Below are 15693 nucleotides of genomic sequence, written 5' to 3'. Positions count from 1 at the left end.
ATCTGGTGTCAGGCCTGGAAGGGACTCAGACAGCACTTGGGTGGGGTTTCCAAACTGTGCTGCAGGGATCCCGCAGGGCTCCTTACTGCCCCAACACTGGGAGAGGAGCCATGACACCCCCACCTCTCCACCAGAGAAATTGGCCTTTGTTCTGCATCGTGGGCTCCACATGTGATTCTATCTAAGAACAGGCTTTCTCACTTGGCACCACTGACCTTCTCTGGTCCCTATCTTACAGCCAAGGAATGAGGCCTGCAGAGGTGGCCTCTTGCTCCCCCTCGTCCCATCCTCCTCCCACTCTTCCCAGTCCCCCTGGCTGTTGGTGATATATGTCACCATATGTCACTCACAGTAAGTGGATACCAGCTCTCTCTTAGATCCCAGAGCCACATGAGGCCCTTCCTTGGGTCTACACTGAGAAGCTTGGTGGAGGCAGAGCCCACAGTTTGCACCACTGGCTGCTCACTTGCCAGGCAGTGCGCCCCTTTGAAGAAAATACGGTTTCCCCACCTTTCTTGCCAGTGAAGTTCCTTAGAATGTGACAGCTCGGCCATCGTTCCTGAGGCAGGTGCTCTGCGGTAGCTGTGTGGGCCCTCCTGCCTCTCCCCCTCAGCCACAGCCCTCTCAGCAGAGTGCTGTTCCGTTTTGTGGCAGATGTCCGGCTTGCTGGCAAATGACCTGGGAGTGACCGGCCATCTGATACAAGCAACAGCTCATAGGTGGCACAGACTACCCAATAGGGCCAATGTGGTGTGAAGGGGCACCCAGGTATCGGCCCAAGCAGTTTCTCCTAGAACCCTGACATCAGATGCAGTGGCTTGGACCTGGAGCCAGGCATGGCCTGGACAAATTCTCAGAGGCCAGCAGGTGGTGTGGTGGTTGGAGTGCTGGACTCCCACAGAGACAGCTGCAGTTTGAGTCCCAGACCTGAAGTCTACAAACTCACATCGGGCGCGTGTGCATGCACATGCATGCCCAAAATCCCAGGAGGAAAATAGAGAAGGCACTGTGGCATGGCCATCCCCCTGATGGGTGATTTCTCATTTTCCTTTCTACTGTCTCTCTCTGTCCAGCAAGCATAAATGCACTATGGCAAAAACCTTTTAAAAAAGAAAGAAAAAGGGCATGCTGGCTTACTGACACGGCAGAGCCATGGCCATTCAGATGACTCTTAGAGACACAGGGAGCTCCTTAGCTAAACTCATCTGCAACCAAAGCAGTTCAAACAGGAAGAGACTGGAGAGAGAACACGACGCAGATCCAGCTCCTGCTCCCAGCCTCCGCACTGCGGCACGCAAGCCAGTAGCCGTGCTTTGCAGAGGACCTCACAGTACTGCAGCCACAGCATAAAGCAAGCATGCCCATGTTTCAAAGAGGAATGTTGGAGTAATTCATTTTGGAAATAGAAGCCAAGTCTGGGAATAAGGGCAACAGAGACATTTGCCTTCAATTATCCCCGGTGCATTAGTAAATCAGAACGACAGCTCTGAGCTTGCCTCTTGTCAAAAATGTTAAACGATGAATTAGAGAAGAAACTCCTTTCAGGGAGGGTTTTATTTTCCTTTGACCTCAAAGGAAAAATGTAAAATGTTTTTTATTTTGAAACTGGTACTTAAAATTTTTAATATACCTCTTTGGGTTTTGATGAATCCAGAAAGAAGTTTAGAGCACTATCTTTTTCAAGGTTGCTAAGGAAACCACTTGTACCCTGGATGATGAGTCAGAACTGTTAAGTAAGTGCGGCTTACAAAACCAACATCACAGAAATCAAGAGTGGCTCCTCTCTCTCTCGGCAAAACTCCAGGTGGACCATGCGTGTATTTAGTTCTTGTGATGCTGATGTTTACGTTGAGGAGGTAGATCTGACCTGTCTGGGGGAGTGCCCATGAGTGGGCACACACATCAAAATGGTGACAGAAGAGTCTGAATGCACAGGACCACACAGGCCCTCAGTCTGGTGTGTTTCTTACACTCTGATTAGTCTGAAACTGGTGAGTGGTTTAGGAAATATTCTAGTTTCCATTTGCAATCAATTCTCAAAGTTGTTTTTAAATTCAAAAAAATTTTTTTTTAGAGATTTCTGCTATAGGGTGCATGTGGTCACTAGAGACAGAGAGACACCGAGAGACAGAAAGTGAGAAATCACCCCTCGGAAGGGATGGGCATACAACAATTCCTTCCTCATTCTCCTCTTGGGATTTTGGGCATGCATGCACATGCACCTGAGTGTGTGTTTTAAACCATCTGGTCCAGGATTCAAACCACAAGTCGACTATGTGGGAATCCAGTAACATAACCATTATGCCATCTGCTGGTCCCAAATTTGAGTTTTCTAATGACTTCAGATAGACTATGAATTATTTAACTAGGAACCTGGAGAAGAGAACACTTTCTAGTGTACTGCCATGACCTTCCTGGGAGTGGATGCCTTTCTCCTAGGGAAAACAGAACATACCCCAGAAAGAAATACCTCACTTTCAGGGTGAAACACCTTCAGGCTCAGCTCAGCTTGAATCTCTGGGACCATGAGACTACACTAAAGAGGACAAGGTAGAGAGCCTTCAGCAAGCTTCAAAGGCCTTCCAAGCTGAGGCAAGCAGAACAAACCCTTCCATATGGTTATAAAGGTCTGGCCACTGACATACAAACATAAATGCTGGATAAGCATTCAGGACTTAGTGGAGAGGGAGACTGGGCTTTAGAGAAGGCATTTATAGTCTAGAATTTTCAACGTGAAATAAAAGGGAGTCAAGGGAGTCTGGAAAATTCTGAAGCTGTGTGTGTAGACTATTGGCTGGACTGATAGGGCAGCTATCATTTGTGGGTAGGGGGGATATTAGTGACTCTCCATCAGATAGTTCCCTGAGCATACCATGGATGGCCAGTAGGTGCTGGCCAGAGTCAAGGAGCAAAGACCAGGTCCAAGTGTGATGGGTGTGTGGGGCTGGAAATGAACTGGAAACATCTAGCAGTAGAGGAGGCCCCTCTGGACAGAAGGGACTGAAGTTTTTGTGGAAAGATTTCTAGCTGACAAGGGAGTCACAGGTGTCCTCGCAGAGTTCTGAGAAGCAACACCATCTGAGTAACGGTCAAGGAATCATGCATGTTGAGTAGGCTATATACATCCTAGAAGAAGCAACAGCTGATGGGTCTGAACAGGTTAAAAGAAACCAAGACTAAGGAGATGTGGCTCCAAGAATGGAACACTGTAAAGACTGTGAACTAACTGTCAGGAAACCAGGACGATGGTCGGTGATGGAAGGGGGAGCCAGCAATGATGTTCTCTGGAAGGTACTATGGTGAACAGCCCCATTATGGCTGGCTTCTCTGACTGCTTTCTATTCCAGGCTCTGTCCTGTACCTTAAAGTTCTTCTGCGATTCGGGAGTTGGGCTCTCAAGGTCGATCAGTTTCTTTAGATCCTCTTCGATGGTGGACTTGGAAGTTGGCTTGGGGGATGCACGGAGGTCCCTGGTTGAGGCACGCAGCCTGGTGTGCGCTATTTCATTGCCATCACTCTGATGACGCCTTGAAAGAAAGGACAGAAAGATGGCAGAGACAAAGTCAACAATGTGGACTCAAGGGCATGATGAACTCTGAAGGATCTAGGTCAATGGGGAAATATTAAAGGAGAGAAAAAGTGAATTACTTCTGCTTAATTACATCAGGATCTACTTGGATAAATGCTTATTAAAGAGACAAATCAATTTGAAACACATACAAATAAATCTGACGAATAAATCACTTCTCTACTAAGCCAAAATTAGCAGCAGACTTACTAAAAGACCATAGGATATGAATCCCCACAACTTCTACACAAACAAAACCAAAATAACTGAATTAATCCTTTCATTTTTGACGGTACTGCTTTGTCACAAAGTCCTTTATTTTTAGGGATACTCACTCACTTTTTAACGTTCCCTCTGGTGCCTACTGGCCTAGTTAAGAGAAATTACACAGAAAGGCTGTAATTAATGTAATCAAAGGATGAGTGTAGTTTCAATTATTTTGAAGTATGTCCTTTAGACATAATCTTTCCTAGGAGAGCTAAGATTCTCAAATTCAAACATTTCGCAATACAACTTGTTTAAAAAATGAGACAGAAAAATAATTTTAAAAAATTCACTTGGAAGAAAAAAACGATCCCACCACCAAATCAACTCCCCACTCTCCAGTATGGCCTCTGCTATTCCAAGAAACTATCCCACCCTTTTTCATTCTCGGTCACTTTAAAAGCAAGCCACCCAGCGAGAGAACAACAACAACGCTTACTTTCTTGTATCCATAAATCCCACGGAGTTTATGGTTCCTTCAGGTTTTTTCCATCCAATCAGGTACTTGCTAGTAGCGCCCTGGCGAGGGTAGAAAGTCCTAGGACCAGACGAGGAGGAGGAGGACGAGGAGAAGGAAGGGGCGAGCTGCGAGGGGGTGGCAGGGTGAAGCTCTTCTTTTGGTGAACTTCTGGCACTGGTGAAAACGACTGGGCTGGCAGAGTGTCGGGAGCTCATGGTACTGAGGAGAAGCAGGACAAAGAAAGTGAGCCCAGTGTGCATGTGCACATCTCTGGTCATTATGTCATCTGTAAAAGTCTTTTCTGCGGTACAGGTGATGGCTGGGTTAAGGACAACAGTTTGTTTTTTTTTTTAATAACATATTAATAGGGATGGATAAATGGCCTTCCTTACTTTCTCACAATTTAAATGTCTGCTCTCCAAGTGACAGATGTCACTGGGCTTAGCGTGTACTTTTAAGTCAAAAAGTAAAATAGTTAAGACCATCGGGACACTTCACATGTGCTGGCGCCACTGAAGTCTGTCACAGTGAAGTCTAGATGAGGCAAGTGACAAGAGAAGGCGGTAAAAAGGTCTAGCATCTCAATGGCTACCAGTCTTGGCTTCCTCAGAGCGAGGGGTCACGGCAACACTCTGCAGGGTTAAGCTAGGAAGGGCAGACAGACACGAGATACAGCTCTCCACAGACGTACAGCCAAGGCCAGTTCTCCTCCCCATGACATCTGGCACTAGCAGGGATTGAAGAGCTGTTCCCATCAGTGAATTTCAAACACTGGTCAAAGATGACCAGAATGAAGTCTAGACAATCAGTGGAGTGCAAAACCCACGAGTTTCAAAAGAGTTCCAGAAATGAAAAAGGAAGAATCTCAAAACGAGGGATGAGGCTTTCAGTTGACTGCAAAGGCAGAGAAGCTTTAACTGCGGGCTTTCCATACTTCCTCCCCTGTGGACTCTCAGGACCCATGCTCGCGCTATTCAAGCCCTGTAAAGTCCTCCAGCTGAGGATTAGACCAAAGACAGCTGGCTCCGATGACAACAGACTTTTGGTTACTTGAGGTTCAATTAACAGTATGTGGTTCCCAAATGTTCCTCAACGGCACTTTCATTTGTCAGAAACTAATGGTTTGACCTGAATAAAGCATGAACTTCGATTTATAATAACATATCGATACTGATTCCTACACTTGATCTTTGCCAAAAGGTCCAGAAGTGATCAATACGTATTCTTCAGCTATGACAAATGCACTATATAATAAGGCAATAATGGGAAACTAGGTGAGGGTTATAAGGGAATACTTAGGTTGAAAGTCATGACCCAGAATTATCTTTACAACTTTACTGTAAGTCTGAAACTATTTTAATATTTCAAAGTTTATTATAGGGCTGGCCCATAGCGTGGTGGTTAAGAGAGCTGGATCCCCACATGACTGACCGCACAGTTCAAATCCCAGACCTAGAGGCTTGAAAAACATGCCAAGCATGTGAGTGCGCATGTCCCAAATCCCGAAATGATGGAGAAATGAAGAAGAAACTGTGGTGTAACTACACTCCAGGGGTTGAGGGGAAGGTTGCTTTCTCCCTCTCCTGGCAAGTGTAAATACCTTCTGGCAAATTAAAAATTAAATTTTAAAAAGTTTATTATAAAACACTAAAACCAAAAACTCCTCCCAAACACACACACACACACGCCCTAGTAGTTGTGAGATAATATATATCTATCGAGATAAATTCAGGTGCTCAGCTCAGAGGCAGAAATTTCTTTAACAGGATCAAAAGGGAAAGGACTGAACCTGATTAAGATAAAAGAACTTCTATTAATCGAAACACAGGAAGAGAATCTATGCAAATTACATATTCAACAACAGGCTCCGATTCTGACTATATTATTATAAGGACCAGCAGATAGCACAGTGGTTACATCACTGGACTCCCACATAGTTGACCATAGTTTGAGTCCCGGACCCAGTGGCTTAAAACATGCTGGGCACGTGTGCATGTGTGCCCATCTTCCTGGGGATTAACTTACTTTCTGTCTATCTCTTTCTGTCTCTCCAGCAAGTACACATGTTCTATAGCAAATAAATAAATAAATAAATAAATGTATGTATGTATAAATGAAGGGAGTTTAGGAAATTCATGGAAAAGAATGGATTTAGAGTATAAGTGTCTTTTGGTACAAAAACAATTGAAACCCATGTAAGCTTTTGTTTAGAATACACATTTTCCATGATTTTTTTTTTGAAGTCCTCTTTTTTCCTCAATTTTCTCTTGGTTGTCTTGTAATAAGACACATCAACCCAAGACAGAAGTTCTTTCTCATGAACTTCCTGAACTCCCTTCATGTCTATAAGGCCAAGAACACTGGTGCTCAACACCCTCAGTTACCATGAAAATACTAATTAAAATCACAATGAGGGAACATGATAGACCCACCAGAATGGCTAAATTAAAATGACTTATAACCCCACTGGTGGGAGTGTTAATCACTTCAAACACTTCAGAAAACTGGGTCATAGTCGCTACTAAAGTCGAATGTGTGTGTGTCCCTATGGCAAGGCAATTCTACTAGAAACAAAGTAAACACAAACACAGGTATACCAAAGGACACATAGGAGAATTCATAATATCCCCAAATTGGATAAAATCCTGGTTAGTGTCTGAAGAAGATCTATCTGATAAAGTGAAAACAGTGAATTGGGGTCTCACTTACACATCTCTGATTTTGGATGATTGTGTGCTGACTTTAACTGCTTTGATTAGTATTCACAAGTGAGTACAAGGATGTTTGAATTATCAGAGCCAGTTTCCAAACTCTGGCATATTACTATATAGAATGCTGTTCCCTGAAATTCTGCTTTAGTCAGTGGGACTTGGGGGCATGGAAATTTACACTCTTAATGTGTTCCCAGAGAATGCTATCATCCAGGACCTGTATTTGAAAACCACTGTATCAGAAGTCCACATGAATTGCCACGTTTTACATTTATTAGCATTGAATACCTAATGGAATTACTTATTTTTAGAATTACATAGTTAATTTTACTTATCATCATCATTATTGTTTAATTTGACCAGAGAGAGCCAGAGAGAGGGAAAGTGGCAAGCTGCCGGGTCTGGGACTCAAACTACGATTGGCCATGAGGGAGCCCAGTGCCCTAACTACCATGCCGCCTGCTAGCAACATGCATCAAATATCTTGATATGATAATACTGACATTCAAAATCGGACTTTCAAAGATTAAATGCTTGGTCAAAACAAATAATGAGCCAGGTAAATGGAAAGTGAATTGCATTAGCCCCCTAATTTAACCAGCTATGCTGATTCTAGCTATAAGGTATGTATTGCAAAAAAAAAGGGAAGAAAGGGCTTAGAAATGTTAAAGAGAAGCTTAGAAATGTCAAAGGAGAGAGCGACATCTATACACAGTATATAGTTACTGGAAGTTTCCTTTCTGTATGAATTTAATTACTACCACCAATTCTCTGAGAAGTACTTGATGCTTATTGCACTAGATTACAAACTCTTTGAGGGCAAAAATTTATCTTATAGACTAAAATATTGTTGAGCAAAGTGTTTCTCTTCAGCATCTGTCACTATGTATTTAATTCTTCATCTTGTTTATGTTCCGTCCCTCCTGTTTAATGTACTCTCCACCAAGCCTGAGATCTGTCTGTTTTGCTCACTACCGATACATATTCCTTATCTAGCGGTCAGTCCCTGGCAATGATAGACACTCAGTATTTGATGGAAGAAACTACCAAATCAATGATAAATTAGCTGTCCATTTTAAATATAAAAAAGAGTTACGCATGAGGATAGTGTATTTAACTCATACTGTATCTAAAACTAAGTGTTGCTTTACTTTTATTGCAAGAAATAATTAAATCTACAAATGTATTTACAAATGTATTCTTAAAAGAGTAATTGCTTAAATAAGACCATCAAATCTGATTACTGGTGTTATCTGTGAACATGATGGTTGATCTAGCTCCCAGGTGTGAAAAGCCTACACACAATTGTTCACTAATGGTTATAATCAAGACAGCACTGCTGAGTAACTGGGAACAAAGACACAAGTAAAAGTGAATGAACAATGCATGGGCCTGGCTTCTTTCTTCAATGCACACAACCCACAGCACTAAGTCGTGTGCAGTCAGCACACTAGGCCTCTAATTCAGTGGGCATATGAGCAACACCTGGGAGCTTTTCTAAACACACACTCTTGTGTCCTAGTCCCAAAGACGCTAGCTTAAGAAAGCTGGGATGCTGTCAGTTCAATAGGCTTCAATTCAGTTTTATCCATGGTGAGTTAATTATTTTCATAGGAGTTGTCTAAGAAGGTAAGGAGCCAATAATACGGAACAAAAAGAAAAGAGCAATAGGTATATTAGGAAGTAAAAACTGTAGTCTCTGGGCATGGCCAAACTAGAACACTAGGAATTAAGAGTAGCCCTGAATTCTACAGTAAAAGACAACCAACTTTATTTTTTATATAGCGACAGGGTACTCTCACTTTCCCAAAAGAGGAAAAACCTTGGATTCTGTTTGGTCATGCTAGGACATGAATTCTGAAAAGGAAGAGAGGATATATAAACAAACGTAGGATATCACATGGAAAGAGAGGAGACGAGACAACGGAGCAACTAAGAATCCGGGACAGTCTGAATCTGTCCAAACTTCTTGTCTTGACCTGATGCTCAAATAAAACCATGAATCAAACATGCTGCCACCTGCTTGTTTTATAGTTCCAGCTGGGGTGAGACTTCCTAGGCAGAGGTGCTGGATGGCCAATCTGCATGAAGGATGCCGGCCACAATGGGTGCTGCTTTACAGAGGAGGAGCTGCATCTGCTTGCTGACTCTGCAAAGAGACAAACCACTTGGGACTGGTAGCCTGAATGCCACCAATCACGGCCCTAAGTGCTGCGCCTATGAGGCCTTGGAGAACCACTGTGCATTTCTGCATTGTCATTGGGACCAACATCTCCTCCAGAAAAACACCTGCCAGCCACTGCCTGTGCTGTTGAAAGCTGCTAAAGGGAACAGTCGCAGTCATCTACTATTCAAGCACGGCACGAGAGGGGTGGGTTTTACACAGGCCAGGCCTGCTAAGGAAGAGCCTTTCAGGATGGGAAAGCAGCAATTAGTCACCTGTCAACTGGCTGTGGCAAAATCTGGGCAAAGGCTGAATGCTGGCCTAATACCAAGGGGAGACAGCCGGCTGGGTTTCCTGTGACTGCTTGTGTGAATAACAAATAAGCCTTTGGGTGACAGATAACATGGAGGATAACGATTAATGAGGACTCCTCCCACTGCTTTCAACACTAGCCAATTCTGTACTACATCCAGGACTGGGCTCCATAATTTAGAGGGGTTCAAGAGAACTGGAGGGAAAACATGTGAAGTAGGGATGAATATGCTGGAAAAGGAAATAGCCAAGAGATTGCATCCATCTATAAAAAGCAGATATTTAATAAGAACAAGGGCATACTGAGACCAGCCAATGGCATAATGGTTACATTGCTAGACTCCCACATAGTTGACCGCGGTCCGTGTCCCAGACCCAGTGGCTTAAACCTCATACCAGGCTTACAGCTCACCCCCTGGGCAGTGATTTCTTGTTTCTGTCTCTCTGGAGAGTGCATGCACCCTATAGAAAAATCTCTCTTTAAAAAAAAGAACAAGGGCATACTAATATATATACTGTAAGAAATGAGTTGCTAGGCACACGCACAAGAAAAAGGCCTCAGGGACCATTATGGACCACAAGCTGAGTAAGTCTATAAGGCTAAGCTACTTAATAAGGAGCTAACAAGGTATCTATGAACATTATCATCTTATTGGGCATAGCTGAGAAGAATGTCATGTCCAGGTTTGGCATCAAAAAAGGATAAAGAAAACAAAACAGGAAGCCTGAAAAGGAAAAATAATTACAGAATGAAACACATACAGGACTGTTACAGCGGCTGTGAGAGATACCTGCCTGTCAGAGGAAAAGTAACTGGGTAACTGCATTATGGGACGTGAGGAAGTGCTTAAAAAAGAAAATGATAAAAATCTTTTGTCTTGAAAGGACATTTATAGTTTGAAATATATTTGATAACTTCTTTTATTCTCAATATATAAAAACAGCCATTCAGTAGGCAAACCAAGTTTTTGTTTTGTTTTGTTTTGCTTTTTTTTTTAATATTGCTAGAGGCACATGCACTTGCCAGACAGAGAAAGAGAGGGAGGAAACAAGGAAGCAAGAGAAAGCACCCCGCAACCAGGGCGTGGTCATGCTGCAACTTTTCTTCCATTTTCCATCCTTTTGGGGTTTGGGGTGTGCACACACATGTCTGGTATGTCTTTCGAGTCTCCAGGGCCAGGTTTCAAACTGGGCAGTCAGCCATGTGGAATCCGTTTCCCTTAATCACTAGTCCACAGAGCTGGTCTGAACCGGGTATTAGATAACAGATAAGGGATCAACTCTGTGAAATGGTTTAACTGGCCAGAGGCCAGTAGGCTCATCAATGGTAGAACTGAAACTTGAACCTGGATCTCGGGCTCCAAATCGATTTTCACGACATCTCTCTCTCTCTCAACTTACGTGAAGGTTATAACAAAATTTTTCTTTTTTTTCCAAGTAGACACTTTATAGCAATGATTCATTTCCAACAACTAGGTTAAGGCAAGTAAAGTTTTTTCATAATCACATTTTTTCATAATCTCAGACATCAAATATCATCTTCATGTTCAGAAAAGACTTGATTTAGACAAACCATTTATTCTCTCCTAATTGTATATTTAAGATGCAGTTAGAGGAATGGGACAAAATGTTGAATGGCAAAGAGAACTTGTACTGAAGTCACTCAGAAAGGTTGTAGAATATTTGGTCTTAAAAAATAATAAAACAATCACATAAATTCTCATCCTGGTATGATGCTCTAAATATGACAAAGAATGAATCCTGTTCCTTCTGAATTCCTTTTGGCCTTATAATTTAATGGCATTTGAAGAATTTGGGCTTACCAAATTAACTGGATGAATGGATTAGTTGCTTTGTACAGCAAAGCGATGATAAACGTTTTGTTGGTGAGCTCCACATAAAGCATTTGTGGCTTGACAGAGGAATCATTTTCCCAATGTTTATTTGAAATTTCAACCACAGTGATTCTATTTTTTAGCCTTTGAGGTTACTTAAAGTGGAGTTCCAGATAAAACATCCACCCACCCCAAAGTGGAAAGAAATGTGGCAAGATGGATTAGGTCAGATCACCTGGAGTTCTGCTGTACATAAGTAAAATAAATTATAATCCTGAATGCTCATTGTGTGCAGGGCCACAAAGCAAAAATTACCAATTAAAATGATCCATATCCAACAACTAGGTCAAGGTAAATAGAGCCAACCCCATCTTTGAAGAGAAGTTCTGGTTTTGTAGTTTTAGAGATTACATTTCAAATTCTGGATTAGTCCATAATACTTAGAAAAATAATATTCTTACCTTAAAAGAGTGCAAAAGAGAGGCAATTAATTTTTTGTAATCGAAAAAAATTTCAGGCAGAAAGGGTTTAGGGAGAGAAATGTTATGATAGACAACTGAATGATTTCTGTTTCTTTTTCTTTTTTTTTTTTTTTTTAGAGGTTTTTGCTATAGAGCACACACACTCACCAGAAAGACAGAGAGAGACAGAGAGAAAGAAAGCGAGAAATCACCCCCTGGGGGGATGGTCATGCGGCAATCCCTTCTCTTCCATTCTCCTCTTAGGATCTTGGGCATGCGTGCATATGTGCCCAGTGAGAGTTTAAGTCACTGGGTTCAGGACTCGAACCGCGGTCAGCTACATGGGAGTCCAGTGACATAGCCATTACGCTAACTGCTGCTCCCAACAACTGAATAATTTCTAAACAAAGAAGGCAAGCATACATAGGCTCAATATACAGGGTCCTTGGAAAAGTCATGACACATTTTTGCACAGAAAAACAGACAAATAAGTCATAACTTTTCTGACAACCCAATATAATGCCAAAAAAGGTGCAGAAAATAAAATTTGAACCCACCAGCTCTGATACACACACCAGGCGCACACAGATCCTAATACACTATACAGTAGCTTGAGGCATTCCTTAACACTCATATAAACTACACAGAAGAAGCCCTTCTTTTCCTCTATGCTCAAGAGGTCCCTCTATTCCTCTATTCAGGTTTTCTGGCATGAACAGTTAACCCATTAGGTCAACCAGAAAAAGCACATTCATGAAATTAAATGATACTGACAACCGTGGACAGGCATTTTCCTTGGTCTTTAACCAGTCTCCTAGTAAATGTCAGACATTGACTAACATATATCCAGGTCCTGACTGACACTAATATTTGCTTATAAGCTGTTACAGAGTTCTTCCTTGTTATATTTTGCAGGTTTGCAAAAAAAAAAATTGATATAAAACTAACTTTACTAAAAATCCATGCTGTAAAAAGACTATATATTCTTATACCTACACCTAACATGAAAGCTCTATAGCTCTGTACAAAGATTGACTTGTCTATACAATAAACTCTGAAATGTCTCATTGGTTCTCCAGAATAGTCTGGAGATGAAGGTTTGTGTGACTTTTGGACTGGTTAATTAGTAAGGGCCTTGATTCATGAGGCAGAAGGTGGAAACATAAATGAAGAAGTTACTCCAATTTGCTCATCATTCCGTTGCGCTCACAGTGGCACATACTAGGCAAAAGTACTTAGGGTAAACAGACTGGGTGAGCAGGCCTTCTGTACTAGACGGCAGTTAAAAAATAACATGTATATGATCATGGAAGTGGGTACTGATTGGCCACAGGGCACTGAGGGGGCCTAAGGGAAGAGAAAGGAAGAAAGTTTTGACAGAAGCAGAATGGCTGAGTAGCAAGTTGGGCACAGAAGCCTGGACACCAAGTCAGAATATCATAGAAGAGATATTTATGTACAAATATGAGATGGTGTTTTTAGCTTTATAAGTTGTGGACATAAATCTAGGTCCAACCTAGACCATAAACACCAGTGGTTAGCAGGACTAGTGTCCTTTATACCAACTGAGAAGGTCCTTAGTTGTCACATAAACTGGCATTGACTACTGCCAAGCTCAGAACTCTTAAAAAAAAAAATACAGCTGAGCTGGTAAGAGCAAATTAAAATTGAAATTATTTTCCCTCTCCTATGCTCATCACAAATCATGTTTCGAGTGGTTCATTTTAAGGTATTAAAGTAAAACAGCTAGTATGAAAATAATAGAATAAAATTTCTCCCTAAATTTTCAAGCTTCATATTGGAGGAAACACATAAACATTCTAGGGAGCAACACTCTAAAGCAATTAATAGACTTTTTAAAAAAATTAATAATTGTAGAACGTTATCAGTGTGCACAGCTTCTCCTAACGACATTCAAATATAACAACTCTATGTAATTACCGTCCTACATTAATGCAGTTCTCATGGGGTGCCATAAAAAACCTGCACAAGCATCAACAAGGAGACTGGAGGACAGAGGGGTAGGAACAGAGCCCAGCCAGAAATACGCAGTGGAACTTAATCACTGTAATTTAGATTGTGTCACCGAGTCCCAGGTACAAGCTCTTTTATGCACTGTCAAGAGATCTCCACATTAATTGCTGTTCCTGTCTTCTGAGGACACAAACACTCTAATTTGCCGTGATGTAAGTTTCTCTAGCAATGTACACTTGGAGGCTAAGTCCCTTTTCCTCCAGCAAAGGCAGGCTGCTAAAGCTTTGATTATCTAACTCGCTCTGCCAAGATCAACAGACTGAAGTCACATAGCACTCCGTTCACCAGTCGAGAGACGAATGTGAGTCAACCTATCAGTGGGTGGGAAGACCTGCCACCCTCTCTGAAAGGCCACATTCTTCTCTTCTCTAGTACATCTGACTTTCAAAAGAAGGGCTCTTCCTAAGTGATGATTTCAATGATTTTCTACATGGCCAGTTTGAAGCAGAACATTTAGATAATCCTTTGAGGCCTTCAGACAGCTCCAGTCAGCACATTCAGATAATGCAAACCCAGGTGCTTACTTTTTGGAGGGCTTTATGGATCCTTTGGGATTTGTTAGGTATTAATAACACCACAGCTCCATGGTTTGTGTTTGGCCTTCAGGGGCCCATCTCTTTCTAGCCTCAATCTACGGTGATGCCATGCTAGACAAGACCTCTATAGCCAGCTTTCTTCTGCCATCAAATTAGAACAGAACTGTATCTTCAGATGGACTATTATTCTTTAAAAAATCAAAAACCAAAAACAGGTATTCTGCTTTAAAGAACTGAAATCCAGGGGCCAGAAGGTAGTGTAGTGGTTAAAGCACTGGACTCCCATATGGCTGACTGCAGTTTGAGTCCCAGACCCGGTGGCTTCAAATTTGCACCAGGTGCATGTGTGAATGTGCCCAAAATCCCAAGAGGAGAATGAAGGAGAAGGGGTTGTGGTGTGGCTATTTCCCATGCCCCTGGGAGTGATTCCTCACTTTCTCTGTTTCTCCAGCAAGCATGCACAAGACCTATCGCAAAAAAAAAAAAAAAAAAAAAAAAAAGGGACTGAAACCCAAAGAGTCAAGCTAAACTTAGAAGCCATAAACATTTATGGGCTGCAGAAATGGATTATTATCTGTTGATGATAGCAGGTTTTGTATCCTCTACTGGACTGGTGGGAAGTGTATTCATGTAGGATGAATTCAATTTACAAGCTAAGTGATATATAGTGATTAAATGTATAAAATAAAGTAAAATTGGCCAACGCGATTCTGATCTGAAGAATGTTCTAGGTCAATGCACAGCCCATAGCTAATGAGATGGTGAGATATGCCAAAAAGAAGCAAGCATGCGTCAAGCTTCTGTGTCTGCATTATTATGGCATTTGATGTCCAGCGGTTTTACTTTTCCAGATACATCCCTTATTCCACCTGAATCAAACCTTCTATTTTCTGAATCTTGGAATGGATAGTAATGAACGCTTGGTACTCAAGAATTCTAAGATGACCAATTTCACTTTTTTCTTGAGGGGGGTTTCCAGTCCCATTACAATAACGTAAAATTCTACAATATGGCAGTGGTGAAAAATAAATAAATAAAACTTGTGAAGTGCTTTATACTCCAGGGTCTAGAACAGTTTTTTTAAAAAAGGAAGCTTAGTAATCTTATCAGTTAAGAATGTAGACACAGTGAGATCACTGAATACTTAACTGACGAAGTTACACGAATCCAAATGAAGTAGAAACTGTCCTCTCTCATTAAGGCTATCTGTGGTTTACTGACAGATGATATGCCTGAACTCTCATTTGAAAAATAAAGCTAAATTAAGCCTCTTTGCTCTCTGTCTTTAGAGCATGATAACAGAAGACAGCAAGGTCAGATACGGTTGTGCAAGCTGATCAATGGCGGA

General features: G+C 41.8%; 1 protein-coding gene across 8 annotated transcripts in view; it reads right to left on the bottom strand.

Annotated features, from left to right (window-relative positions):
• The window catches only part of SIPA1L1 (signal induced proliferation associated 1 like 1), a 413451-nt gene that overhangs the window by 16606 nt on the left and 381152 nt on the right, over nucleotides 1-15693 (bottom strand). For all 8 annotated transcript variants that reach the window (XM_006167962.3, XM_006167963.3, XM_006167964.3 and 5 more), the window contains 2 exons: nucleotides 4272-4511; nucleotides 3362-3527 (listed from right to left, as the gene is read on the bottom strand). In XM_006167962.3, coding sequence (XP_006168024.1) covers nucleotides 3362-3527; nucleotides 4272-4511 — 406 coding nt within the window. The remainder of the gene's footprint in view (nucleotides 1-3361; nucleotides 3528-4271; nucleotides 4512-15693) is intronic.

Source organism: Tupaia chinensis, unplaced genomic scaffold (assembly GCF_000334495.1).
Source record: "Tupaia chinensis unplaced genomic scaffold, TupChi_1.0 Scaffold145367_1, whole genome shotgun sequence".
Taxonomy (NCBI): Eukaryota; Metazoa; Chordata; class Mammalia; order Scandentia; family Tupaiidae; genus Tupaia; species Tupaia belangeri.
The sequence above is the reverse complement of the archived record's forward strand: the minus strand, read 5'-3'. Positions and strand labels throughout refer to the sequence as shown.